Consider the following 13,675-nt stretch of genomic DNA (forward strand, 5'->3'; position numbering starts at 1 on the left):
TATTACCAACACTGTGCATAATATGGTTAAAGTAAAAGAAACTAGTTGACCAGACAGGGAGAGGTGTACATGAGGAGGAAGAAAGAGATCTGATGTCTCTTTTCTCCCAGGAAAATGCCCTCGGGAAGCAGAGGTCCCAGCAGTTTTGTTATTGCTATGGTGCAGAAATCCCAAACCCAGAGGTTCCAAAGGGCCTCCATTCTTCAGAGTTTTCTGCTGAGCATGAGAAGAAGTCTAAACACTTCTAGGAGTGAGTCACACACACACAAAAAGCTTTAGCTTTTGGCTTCCAGCTAGTTGCTAGTAAAGTCCTGAGTATCTAAAATCTAAGGTATTAGCCTTTGCCGATCACCTGGGAAAAAAAGACTTTGAACTAGTAGATAAGGCAACTTTTACAGTAATCATACATGACACATCTTAGTTATTTCCATTTAAATACCAACAAGAAAATTATTTGGTTGAAATCATGCCAATGTGTTCTTGATCTTAAATTTTAGCAAATAACAAAATCCATATAACAGTTTCTGAAGGAATGTCAGCGAAAACAGTAAAGTAAGAGAAATGTCCACACTTTCACATAATGGCCAATGTCAGAGGAGAAACATGCTGGGAAACTGTCTAAATGACAGTAATAATATTCATAGTACACTGTGTTCTATGTAAGCATACTACATACTACTGTAATATGACATAGTAGAAAATGTACACAGGGAGGACAATAATTGGCCTAAGATGCAAGACATTGAAACATATGCTAGATTGTGTTAAAAATAAGATGCTTGCTAGAATAACTAATTTGGTCACTTTTTTTTAATTGCCATATTAACATCCCCCAAAACCAATGAAATATAAGCTATGGGAACCTATGTTATTCTTCATTATTGCTAAAATCTCTTTCAACAACAGACATTAGTCATCAGTATATGAAACAAATGAGCTCATTAGCCCAGAAGCACTGATTATTCAGGCAAACCAGGACATCTGGGTAACACTCTCAAGACGTTTATCAGTGACCCACACATGGTTGTGTTGAAGATGGTGATTTCAATGCTTATCCTATCTTACCTCATCAAGTTTCATAAGACTTTCTGAAACAAGTGTTAATCTATGCAGTTCTGCTTCTACATACTTCTGATCTATCTTTCCTGAATCCACCCTACCCCTCCTTTCTAATTCTTAGTAGTCTGGGAATCTGAGGGCCTTAGATATACACATATTAGCAAACAAAGTAAATGCATCAAATGCATCCAGATGATGCAACATATACTTAAATTTGGTTTCAAACTACAGGCCATTTAGTCAGTCTGGAGGTGACATTAGCAACAACTCATATTTAGATTTAATTGGGGGGATTATACTTAGAATTGACAACACTGCTCACCTTTAGGACAGAGGCTAAGCTGGTCATGTGCTCATTGAGGGCACCCTCAGACTCCTTGTAGGTCAAGCAGGTGAACTGGTACTCCTCAGGATCAAAGGCATCGGCCCCCTGCTGCTCCACATCGCTGGCTACTCCCACGTAATAGTCCTCTATGTCCCCAGGGTCTTCATCCTCTTCCTCCTCCTCACAATTTGGGTCATAGTCCTCTTCATTGCTGTCAGACCCCTGGCTATTCATGTCCACAGACATCTTAACATCCAGCCAAGTTGCAGATCAGGAAAGCAGTATTTTCCCCTCCCCCCAAACTTTACCACGTTCTCAAATGCATTAGTGTTTTTGTCTTCTAAGGGAGGAAAAGAAAAAAATAAGTGTCACTTACTTTCACTATAGGAAGTTGTAACAGAAATCACTGAAGAATTAAAATGGCATAACCCTGGTCCTACCCCCACTATGGCCTATTCCAGCTCTCCTCTCATACTTCACCATCATCACCCGGCTTAGGCTTTTCAAAGAAAACCCTTTCCTGGAGGGGCAGAAGCAGCTAATGACGGTAACTTTGCATCATCTGTTCCATGTCAAGGAGTCAAATTCCTTGGACTTATCCTTCCTGCCAGAGTCCTTGAGAAAGAAGCACATCCCCACAGCTGGCTGCCCAAAGGGGAAGCAACCTAAAGGCTGAACTACCAAAGTTTAAAATCTCTTAGCTAATCATGACTCACTGAGTGGTGACACAGACAAACAGGGACACAATTCCTTTCCACTATAATATCTAGGGAAAGAATACCACTGTTTTAGAGATATCGCCCTCAGATATCTGGAAAACAGGTACATAGTTAGGAAAGAAAAAATAAAAGTCATACAGCTCTTCAACATCCTCCTCTAGTCCGCAAAGTTAACTAATTTTTCCATTTTAAAGGTTTCTACTGATCCTTTAACAGCGGTACTTAGAGGCAAAGAAACTGATTCAACAGTGAAGGAAAACTATAGATATTCGGCTTTAGCAGGATGAAGGCTAGGGAAAACCAGAATCTATTTAGAGTGAAGAAACAAGAGATCAAATGGAACCAGCTACTGAAAAATCCTCACAGATCAAAATGTTACTCAATTACATATAAATGAAAACAGAACAGTAGCTGAGAAAGCAAAACAGTCACAAGTGCTAACTTCATCTCAGAGAATACTTTGGCAAATACCTATTAACTTCTCTGCACAAGTACTAGTTCAAGCGATCATTTGCAAGGAACAGTATCATATAGTGATTTAAATCCAAACTAACAGGACCTTAAAATGCAACAGCATTTGGATTGAATGGTATGTAAATGACTTACATAACCAAATCTGGATTAAATACTCAAGTAAATTTAAAATCTATTTGAAGTAGAGAATCTCTCCAAAAAAAAAATCAACTATAATTAAAACAAAGATTAAAAATGAATGTGTACTAAATATGTAACCAGTCTAAAGGACTACAGAGCCACATTTTAATGGTATTACTAAAATATCAGTGACTCCAAGCCTGGTATGTTATCTATAAATGCTCAAGTTGTTTTTAAAAAGTCACAGTAATGAAAGGGCAGTAATATTACTTGCAGTTTGACTTTCAATAAATTGTTTTGTATGATAAAACCATATAATCACAACTAAACTTAATTATAGTATTTTTCCTTTAGGACAAAGTTAATCTTTAAATTAAAAATACCTGTAATTCTTGAAGATCTTTCAGGAAGATGTCACCCAAATAGTCTTTGTCATATAATTTCCATCTAAAATGAAAAGAGATAATTCTATTTATATATCTTTAAATTGGTACCCTGAGTTTGCAAATTTATTTTTCAAAAAGCAAAGACATTCAAAAGGACAAGCAGCAAGGGACCAGAAATTATTTTCTTATAAGTCCCACAGAAATCCATATGTCATAATTATATATTATATATTGACAAGAGTTACATGGTCTTCTAAAAAAGGGAAGTATCCAAAGTAAGCAGCTGACAATAATATAACCTGGGGTACTGGTTATAGAAATGGATACCCAGTTTCCTCCGTCAGTTTAAAAGCCCACCACCTTACTCTTACCGTTCTGATATTCTAAATTAACTATCACAATTTCAATCCTAAATGTTACATAGAGGTTGACATCACAAATTGTAACTGACTTAAACTAGACTTTTACTATAAAGTCATCTAAACTGCGGTAATCTAACACTTTCAGAATACTACCAATATTTCAGATCTCAATTTACTCATGAAAAAATTATTTTCAAATAAAAAAAAGTCCCCAATAGAATGTCCATTGGGCAATACTGATACCATTTCCCACCTCTTTTCTGATATGCTCAAGGGCCATCTGACTTTCTCAGTTACAGATCCCACTATCCAAGACTAAATAAGTACTACTTGCTTACTCAATTAGAAATTTCATGTTCATTTCTTTATCCTTTTGAATTTCTTGGAAAACCAGAGCTTTTAACTTTCAAAAGTACTTCATAGACAGGAAAATATAAACTAAATGAAAATCAAAGTCCAAACAATGATTATGGAAGATGACTTCCAAAACAGTTGCAGAAGAATTGATTCTTCCAATCTTTTTTCTTTTATCTGTATTTCTATGTAAAATATTGCTTATTGGCCAAATATGAATAAATAGCATTATAAATATTGCTCCCATCTACAAAATATCATTACCAATAATAGCTTTCATTTAACGAGAGCCAATCTCAGGTCAGACTCATTCTCATTAAATGTTTATAACCCTGTAAAATTGGCTATCATTCTCTTCTTACAAATGAGGAATGTAGAGTTCAAAAAGATTAAGTACGAGAACCACACTGCTGGCAACCAGTAGAGCCCAGCGTCATACTTTCACCAGATCCATGGCCTAAGGATTCATAACTCCCCATCACCCTCCCAGGGAGCCTAATACTATCCACAAAGCTACCTCCATAATAACAACAAAAGAGCATGCTTTTCACTTTCTCTGAATTTCTCCTCAGGATTTGGGCTTACAGGTTGCCCAGAGGCTTCTCACCAACTAAGTATCAAGAAGCAGGGGAAGACTTCATGCTCCCTTCCAAAAAGGAGACTGTCATTTCATGCTTATTGGGTGTTCTAGGTCCAGATTTAAATAAAACCTTAACTTTTAATTCTTTCAAAGTTAGAATATCCTTATTCTACTTGAAAGAGTACTGACACTGCTTAAAGGGGCCAGTATGTTACTGCCTAAAAGAACTGATGAGAATGCTTTGCTTTCCTTCGGATGTTAAATATTATTCCTACATCCCGAACAGAAAAAGAGTAACAGAAATAACTCCTCCCGCCCGGCCTGGTCAAAGTCAAGTGTTCGTAAGACCTGACACCCACCACAGGCTACAGAAGCCAAACTTAAGACTTCTCAGTTTAAAGTTGACAACAAAAAAACACGGACTTTTTGGTGGGTCTGACAATGTTTACTCCAGATATAATAAATAAAACTGGTCATTTACTAAGTCTACATCTCCGAAGAAAACTGCTTTGCACAAAATATAAACCAGCAACTTAGTTTCAAAACCCTACACTAGACCTGCCCTGTTCAATACGGTAGCCACTAACCACATGAGATTATTTAAATTTAACTCAACTTAAAAATTAAATAAAACATAACATTTGGTTTTTCAGTCGCACTAACCATAAGTCAAATACTCAAGGGCCAAGTGAAGCTAGTGGCTACCCTGCTTAGCAGCAAAGGAACAGAATATGACTATTGTGGCAGAAAGTTCTATGGGACAGAGCAACAGTACTGAGGTGAAGTCATCCGAGAACACGGTTGCCTCTCCCCACGGCTAGCACAGCAGTGTCCGGCGAGGCGGCTGCGCTGCTCCTGGGCCGCATGTCCCGTCTGAAGCGACGGGATATCCTAGAGGACACGGAGTCCACGCGCTGCGGGACCCTTCACCGGCGGGCGTTAACTAACCGCGCAAGCGGCATTGCGAGAACTCCCAATGATGACTCGAGTGGGGAGCACCTGAGGCGCGGCGTTTCCCCGGGGCGCCGGGCACGGAGGGCCCAGATGCGCCGGCGCCAGTCGGCCAGAGGCGCTGGCCTCCGACCTCTCCGCGATCTGAGCAGGCGGCGGGAGGAGGAAAAACAGACGCCAGGCGCCGGCTCGCCCTTGTCGCAGCCTTTAGCTGGTCCTCGGCGGGTGGCGGAGGGCGCTTAGACTGTGTATGGGCTGCCGGGAGCGCAGGGACCTCGCGGGCAGCGACGAAGGCGGAGCCCCAGCCGAGCTAGGGAGGCGCGCGGTGAGTTCACCCCCTCCCCCCAATTGCCAGGGTAAACAAGGCCGCGACTCGCGCCCCGCACTTACCGGGAGCCGCGGCCCCGCGGCCGCTGAGCCCAGGCGTGCCGGACCGAGTCTGGCCAGGCCAGAAGAATCGGACACAGGCGCGGTGGCGACGGAGGCGGCGGGCCAACGCCGGTCCAGGCCCGCGCTGCTTCCTCCGGCGGAGCCGTCTCCACAGCTCCGGAAGTGCTCAGAGCGGTTGCGTCACTTCCGGCCTGGGGTCGACCCGCGGTCGCCGGGGTCGCGGCAGGCGCTGGGTAATAACGCCCCTCCCGTGACGCTTCACTGCAGCCCAGCGAAGTGACCTAGAGTCAACTCAGCGCAGGGCAAACGCCGACGACTGCGGGAGGCAGCAGAGGAGAAAGTTCGGCTTATTGGAGAGTGGTCAAGGCATCTCTTTTGGTTTCGCCTACCAGCGCCGCCCACCAGGATATTTTAAACCAGCGTTTTTCTGACAGACTCCTTCACGTCACTGTTTGTGCTCGGTGTCCGGCACGGAGAAGACATCCTGACATTCGTGGAGTGAATAAAAGACTGTTGTTTCCCAGCCTCTATCTTGTCGAAGGAGAGCTGGGTCTTCGGATCATCGCGGCGGGCGGAGAATTTCTGCCTACGTTCCGAGGCCATTGACTGATGGCCCCTAATTCAGAGATCCACGCCCGTCTTCCGCTTCCCTCTCCACTGCCTAGTTTGCCGCCTAATTCTCTGGTTTCCCGTTCACTCAAGATTGAATGTAGCACAGTTTCTTCAAACAGTATGGGAAGTGCCTTTATGATTTTCAGTACTTTCATCAAGTATTATGGATCGATAGAGCCACGAAGCCTCACTCAAGTTGCTGCGGCACAACAGTGGAAACGCCAGTGTAAAGCCAGAGATGTTAGGGAGCCTCCTGGCTGTGCACGTCCGTAGACAACCCAAACCATTTCCACCCATATACGAGTAGTTATATACTGATATTCAAGATATCGATGTGTAACAGGCTCTTATTTTTAGTTCTGCTTGCATGTATTCGTGTATTTCTTATACAGGGTATAAGCTTCCAGTTTAACTCAGAGCATGTAACCCAAATCAAGTGCATTTAAATACTAGAAAGTCCCAAATTAACTTGGAGTGAAAATTAATAGAAATGAGTGAGTAACATATTGCAAGGTTATGAATTTTATATATCAGCAACGTAAAAGTCTATAATCCAGTGTACTTATTTGTTTTGGCAAAACATATCCCTTTACATCATGTAAAATATTTTTGTTTTTTTTTGTTGAGGTCTTAATCCATCCAGAATTTGTTTGGTAGGATGTGTAGAGAGTCTAGTTTTATATTTTCTAATTTGATAGTCAGTTGCCCCAACACCATTTATTGAATAGACCATCATCTTTTATCCACTTTTATCACACAAGCACTTCTATCATGGTCTAAATTCCCATGTATACATGGATCTGGAGTCTCAGTTGTATTTGAAGTTCTGTTTGCCTAGTCCAACTCTAATACAAAGTTTTAATTAGAGCTAAATGGTTTGTTTTTGATATATAGTAGAACAAGTTATCCTTATGATCTTTTAAAAAATTTCTTAGCCAAGATCATACAATTTTTTTTTTGTATAAAACTTAGATTCAGGTTGACGTTTCATTTTTGAAAACCCACTGAAGAGCACTGAATTTCTAAGAATAACTTAAGGATAGTACTGATATCCTCAATACTGAGTTCTTGTATCCAAGGAATATAATATATCTTTACACTTACTTTATTTTTATTTTATGTATTTGAATTTTTATAGCTTTATTCATGTGGATCTTTGGTTTAGTACTGCATATATTATGGGTTTCATTATTATTTTGAGGATTCTTTTTTTCATGGTCTCTAGTTATTGTTAATTTATTGAAAAGCTATTTTTTTTTGTATGTTTGTTTTTTTAATGGCGGTACTGAGGATTGAACCCAGGACCTTGTGCATGCTAAGCACATGCTTTACCACTGAGCTATTCCCTACCCCCTCTCTTGAATTTTATTTTCTTTTCTTTCTTTCTTTCTTTCTTTCTTTCTTTCTTTCTTTCTTTCTTTCTTTCTTTCTTTCTTTCTTCCTTTCTTCCTTCCTTCCTTCCTTCCTTTCTTCCTTTCTTCCTTTCTTTTTCTTTTTTAATATTTCCAGAGAAAATTTTTATTCTCAATTCCCAAATTGGTATATTTCCAGTCACCTAAAAGTTCTTTTTTTCCTCATTTAACATTTTTTGAGTTATAATCATTTTACAATGTTGTGTCAAATTCCAGTGTAAAGCACAATTTTTCAGTTATACATGAACATATATATACTCATTGTCACATTTTTTTCTCTGTAAGCTACCATAAGATCTTGTATGTATTTCCCTGTGCTATACAGTATAATCTTGTTTATCTATTCTACATTTTGAAATCCCAGTCTGTCCCTTTCCACCCCCGACCCCCTTGGCAACCACAAGTTTGTATTCTATGTCTGTGAGTCAGTTTCTGTTTTGTATTTATGTTTTGTTTTGTTTTTTAGATTTCACATATGAGTGATCTCATATGGTATTTTTGTTTCTCTTTCTGGCTGACTTCACTTAGAATGACATTCTCCAGGAACATCCATGTTGCTGCAAATGGCGTTATGTTGTCAGTTTTTATGGCTGAATAGTATTCCATTGTATAAATATACCACATCATCTTTATCCAGTCATCTGTTGATGGACATTTAGGCTGTTTCCATGTCTTGGCTATTATAAATAGTGCTGCTATGAACACTGAGGTGCAGGTGTCATTTTGAAGCAGGGTTCCTTCTGGATATATGCCCAGGAGTGGGATTCCTGGGTCATATGGTAAGTCTATTCCTAGTCTTTTGAGGAATCTCCATACTGTTTTCCACAGTGGCTGCACCAAACTGCATTCCCACCAGCAGTGTAGAGGGTTCCCTTTTCTCTACAGCCTCTCCAGCATTTGTCATTTGTGGATTTTTGAATGATGGCCATTCTGATTGGCGTGAGGTGATACCTCATTGTAGTTTTGATTTGCATATCTCTGTTAATTAGTGATATTAATTAGTGATATTGAACATTTTTTCATGTGCCTATTGATCATTTGTATTTCTTCCTTGGAGAATTGCTTGTTTAGGTACTTTGCCCATTTTTGGATTGGGTTGTTTGTTTTTTTCTTATTAAGTCATATGAGCTGCTTATATATTCTGGAGATCAAGCCTTTGTCGGTTTCACTTGCAAAAATCTTCTCCCATTCTGTAGGTTGTCTTTTTGTTTTACTTATGGTTTCCTTTGCTGTGCAGGAGCTTGTACATTTATTTAGGTCCCATTTGTTTATTCTTGCTTTTATTTGTATTCCTTGGGTAGACTGTCCTAGGAGAACATTTTTGAGATGTATGTCAGATAATGCTTTGCCTACATTTTCTTCTAGGAAGTTTATTGTATCTTGTCTTGTGTTTAAGCACATGCTTTACCACTGAGCTATACCCTCCCCCGTCTCTTGAATTTTCAAAGTAAGCATTTGGATCCCTTAAAAATAGTGATATTTTGAACTCGATTTTTAGTATTAAATTTTTAAATTTATTCTTTCTTCTGTTTCTTTTCTCCCTCCTTTTTTTTCCCACCTCCTTCTTTCCTTCTTTCTTTATTCCTTACTTTCCTACTTCTTTCCCTCCCTCCCTTCCTATTGGTCTTTTTGCATTAGCTACCATGTCCAGTAAAACTTTCAGCAGTAATCATGATTTAAAACATCTTTACCTTTGTTCCTGTCATTAATAGGAAACTTTCTAATATTTTACTATTACATACTTTTGCTAAGAAAAATATGATAGTTACTAGTTTGCTTTAAAAAAAAAAAGGTAGTTACTCTTTATCCATTACAAGGGAGTTTACTTCAAATCTTAAGTTTACAGTTTTATATTCTTTTCCTTTTTATTCTATCTAGTTTTTAATAAGGAATGATGTTGAATACTACTATTGCAGTCTGGACTCCCTAGAAGGAAATGTTGAGATGGAGGTTGGAGAGCAAGATATTTATTAGGGACCAACATATGTAAAGGGAAGGGGCAGGAAGCAGAACTGGGCAGAGGTAGGATTTAAACTGCAGGCCAAATGACGCTGCCAACAACCCAGCAGGGAGCACTGGAGTGAATACTGCCTGTCAGAGTACCTTATACCAAGCCAGACTGGCCTGGCATGAAATCCCTGCCTTGCTTAGTCACTGGGTATGGGCTTTCTTGGGAAGGGTGTAACCTAAGGGGAGTTAGTTCTCTGAAGCTGAGGCACATCCTGAAGGACTGAGAGCTGAAGGCTGTCAGCTGCCATGTTCCCCGCAGCTGTGTAGCCAGACCTTCCTTGAAGGAGGTTCTAGGAGGCACAACTCCATGTCTACCACAAATATCACATGCTTTTTAGCATTTATTGAGATGATCATAGGATCTTCATCCATTACTGTTAGTGTCCTGATCACATTATGAGATTGGCTGATTTTAAACTATGCTAGGTCAAAATACCTTATCCATTTAAAACTGCTGGGATTGATTTGCTAATATTTTACTTTTAATATTTTTGTATTCATACGTTGAGTGACAGTGGTCTCTGGTTTCCTTTTTGTGTGTGAATGCCATCCTTATCTGATTCTGGCATCAGTGTTATGCCATAGCCTCTAAAAGTTAGAAATGAGTAATGTCTGAAAATTTGCCACACTGCATATAGATGTCTTTTTTATTCATCCTGCTTGGTATTTACCAGCCCTCTTCACATGAAAGTTTTACATTTCCTATATGAGATATTTTTGTCTCTATTTCTTTGATTATGTTCTTCTCTCCTTACTCTCCATCTTTTCTTAGTGGAACTCCTATTAGAGAGGTGTTGGAACTTCAACATCTATCTTCTGTCCCACAGTTTCTCAATTTCTCTCTTATTTTTCAGGCTTTCTTTTTTCATTCTGTCTTTTTAAAAATCCAATCATCTGGGGGGTTTTTTCTTTTTTTTAATTGAAGTATAGTCAGTTTATAATGTTGTATCAATTTCTGGTGTACAGCATAATGTTTTAGTCGAACATATACATATGTATATTCTTTTTCACATTCTTTTTAATTATAGGCTACTATAAGACATTGAGTATAGTTCCCGTTGCTATACAGCTGAAACTTGTTTATCTTCTTTCTGTCTTTTTAAGAGAATTTATCAGGTTGATCAGTCAGCTTTCTCTTGATTTCTAGGAGTGTCTATGCTTTAATTCCAATCACCTGTGGAATATTTTTAGAATTTTATTTCTTATGGGTTGTTTTTTCCTGGACACAATTTACCTTCAGGTGCACATTTTGAGTTTGAGATCCCTGTGGGGAGCTAGAGAGGCAGGGTTGAAGTCCATGAGAAAAATAGAGATTGGGGAGATTTCAGCCAGATTTGGAATTTGAAGCCAGGAGGAAAGAAGGAAAGAAGAAAAGACATTGGAAAAATTAATCTCTCTTATCCATGCTTGACACCCAGGATTTAGGAACAAGGCTTCTCATCTGAGGTTCAAGAATGGCATTAAATTCTCATGAAATTGATAGCAAACCTGGAAGTGCATATGCATATGTGCACTTTCCTGGAATTCTTTACCCTTAAAAAGGCTAAGAACCACTGGGTGGACAATGTCTAGAATATGGGCAGCCTGGTATATCTCTCCTGCATCAGTGTGTTATGGAGTGGGGAGAGGAAGGAAACTCTATGCTAAAAGGGACAGTGTATGTAAAGGGGACAGTAGGAAGGGGTCTGTTAAGTAACAGGTCTGTGTGGTAACCCAGGAGAAGCTCAATTTGCTCAGAGATGAAGATGCAGTCTACAGAATAACAAGGTTGAATAAATAAACTAGCATGAAATTATGAAAAGCCTTGACTGCCCTTTAACCACTTATATATTTATTATTATTATTGTTGTTGTTGTTGTTATTATTACTACTACTACTACTACTATTATCATCATCCTTACATATTATTCTGAGCAGCTGAGGAGGTTTTCTGGCCAGGGAATGACATAGCCAAATTAAATTTCAGGTAAGTTTTCTGTGTGTAAGGCTTATCAGATGAGGAAGTAGGAAGACCATTGGTTTAGTGGATTATCAGCTACCCTATGAGGATTTAATAGAACCTGGTAGATTTGTGTGGAGTCCACATTCAGGTCTGTCATGGAGATATCCAGGTTTACCAGGAGAGTTTACCAGAAGAGCTGTTCTATAACAAACACCATCTCTTCTTGAAGCTGCTCTGAGTGCAGACTGACTCTAAAATTGTTCCTCTTTTGCAGCTGGAACACTACAGGTCATAAATGAGATAAACAAGGTCCCATTGCCAAACCTTAAATCTTGGATTTTCTGTCTAATAAAATTCCTGAGGCCAATCCAGTGGTGAATACAGAGTTTTTCAAACCAGAAGTGTTCAGTAAATGAGTGGCCTGGATACTGACCCAGTCCTGCCCTCTCATGGTGAGATAAGTAGGCTTATGGTAGGGGAGGGGGTGGACATAATCTGTGGGACACAAAGATGACAGTGTTCCCTGGGGTAGGAAGTCAGGAGGAAACCTCAGGCCTCCTCAGGAGCTCACAACCTGCTTTGTACCTGAGCTCTCTCCTAACAGGCCTTTCTTGTTCCAAAGTCTGAGATTCTTCCCCTCAGCCATACTGATGCCCTTTAAGGACAGGCACCCACTTTATAACTCACCCAACTACACTCAACTTTTTAAGCACCTACAGTGTGTCATGTGTTATACAACAGTCTTTTGTATTTTATATTTGTGAGCTGTCTCCTTGCTTAGCTTGAACACTTTTCCTTCTCTCTTGGAGATTCTTAACAATGCAGCTTCTCAGTCAGAGAGCTTTAAAGACTCTTGTGCCAGGATTCAGTTCCAGAGATTGAGTTAGAGTCCTGGAGATACTTGGACATTTAGAAGAAACTAGTGATGCCACAGTGCCAGGTGATGCCACACACACCAGATCCCCCCACTACCACCTCAGGAACCTTGTCTTATCAGTTTTCTCTCTCCTTTCTTGATAGTTCCCTCAGCCTCAGTCCCACCTTCACAAACACTGAACTCTAAACTCTCCTTTAACCCTTTGTCCCCTTCCCTTCCCTCTGTGCCAAACTCCTTGAACCCATAGTTGACTCTTGGTACTTCTGCCTTCTTGCTGCCTATTCAGTATTTGATCCACTGTTGTCAACACTCCTGGCAAGTTTCTCCTAAATGTCACCAATGACCAATAGTTAAACCTTATGAGCAATCAAAATTCCTTATCTTGACCCAGCATTTGACCCTTCCATTCCTTGAACTCAAAAGCACCACTTTTTCTTTGTTTTCCTCCAAAACTCTAATAGCAACTTTGGCTTTGGGGGCTCCATCTTCCATTCCCACCCCTCTTCACATGGCACTGTCTTCCAGGGGTGGCATAGGCATCTTTATTCTGAAGGCTTCCTGGCTTCTGTCTTTGGCATTCACCTCTCTCCTGGTTCCCATGCTGTACACCTGACACTGACCAGATATGTACCCAGATATGCCATGGGCACTACAGTTGCAGTGTGTCCGAAACCCAGAGTTGCTGCAGGTTTTCTGGTAATGCCTCTGGGCTCTATCTCCTTTCCCATCCTTCCATGATCCCTGGCTCAGTTCATGCCTTCACTGTCTCTTGCCTGGACCACTATAATTTTCTCTTAACTGGTCTTCCTGCTACCAGGCTCTAATTCATCCATCCAAAATAGATTTGCTAAAACAAATTGATCTGTCACCACTGTGCTTAAAAATCCTTCCATGATTCCCCATCACCATCTAGAAAAAGCCCACAGTACAAAGTAGGCAGCGCTTGAGACTTGTCCCTGCCTCCTTGCCTTCTACTCCCATACAGGCCTTCTGGACCAGGCAGGCCCAGTCATTTCCTGACCCCAATCGTGATCTGTCACTAATTTTTCCACCTCTAGCATATGTGTTCCATCCTCCCTGATCTAGGCTTCCTGCTAGCCTG

General features: G+C 40.2%; 1 protein-coding gene and 1 pseudogene across 3 annotated transcripts in view; one reads left to right on the plus strand and one right to left on the minus strand.

The window, feature by feature from the left end:
- ARIH2 (ariadne RBR E3 ubiquitin protein ligase 2) overlaps positions 1 to 5,898 on the minus strand; it is a 45,725-nt gene extending 39,827 nt beyond the window's left edge. The window contains exons 1-3 of one of the 3 annotated variants that reach the window (XM_032458551.1): positions 5,721 to 5,898; positions 3,081 to 3,144; positions 1,382 to 1,724 (exon numbers count right to left, since the gene is read on the minus strand). In XM_032458551.1, the coding sequence (XP_032314442.1) occupies positions 1,382 to 1,630 (249 nt within the window). In that variant the 5' untranslated portion in view covers positions 1,631 to 1,724; positions 3,081 to 3,144; positions 5,721 to 5,898. Of the gene's footprint in view, positions 1 to 1,381; positions 1,725 to 3,080; positions 3,145 to 5,720 lie in introns of those variants that run through there. The other 2 variants (XM_032458550.1, XM_032458552.1) reach the window with 2 other exon arrangements.
- On the plus strand, positions 5,244 to 7,472 carry LOC116657311 (annotated as a pseudogene).
- The last annotated feature ends 6,203 nt before the right edge of the window (positions 7,473 to 13,675 follow it).

Source organism: Camelus ferus, chromosome 17 (genome assembly GCF_009834535.1).
Source record: "Camelus ferus isolate YT-003-E chromosome 17, BCGSAC_Cfer_1.0, whole genome shotgun sequence".
NCBI classification, from domain to species: Eukaryota; Metazoa; Chordata; class Mammalia; order Artiodactyla; family Camelidae; genus Camelus; species Camelus ferus.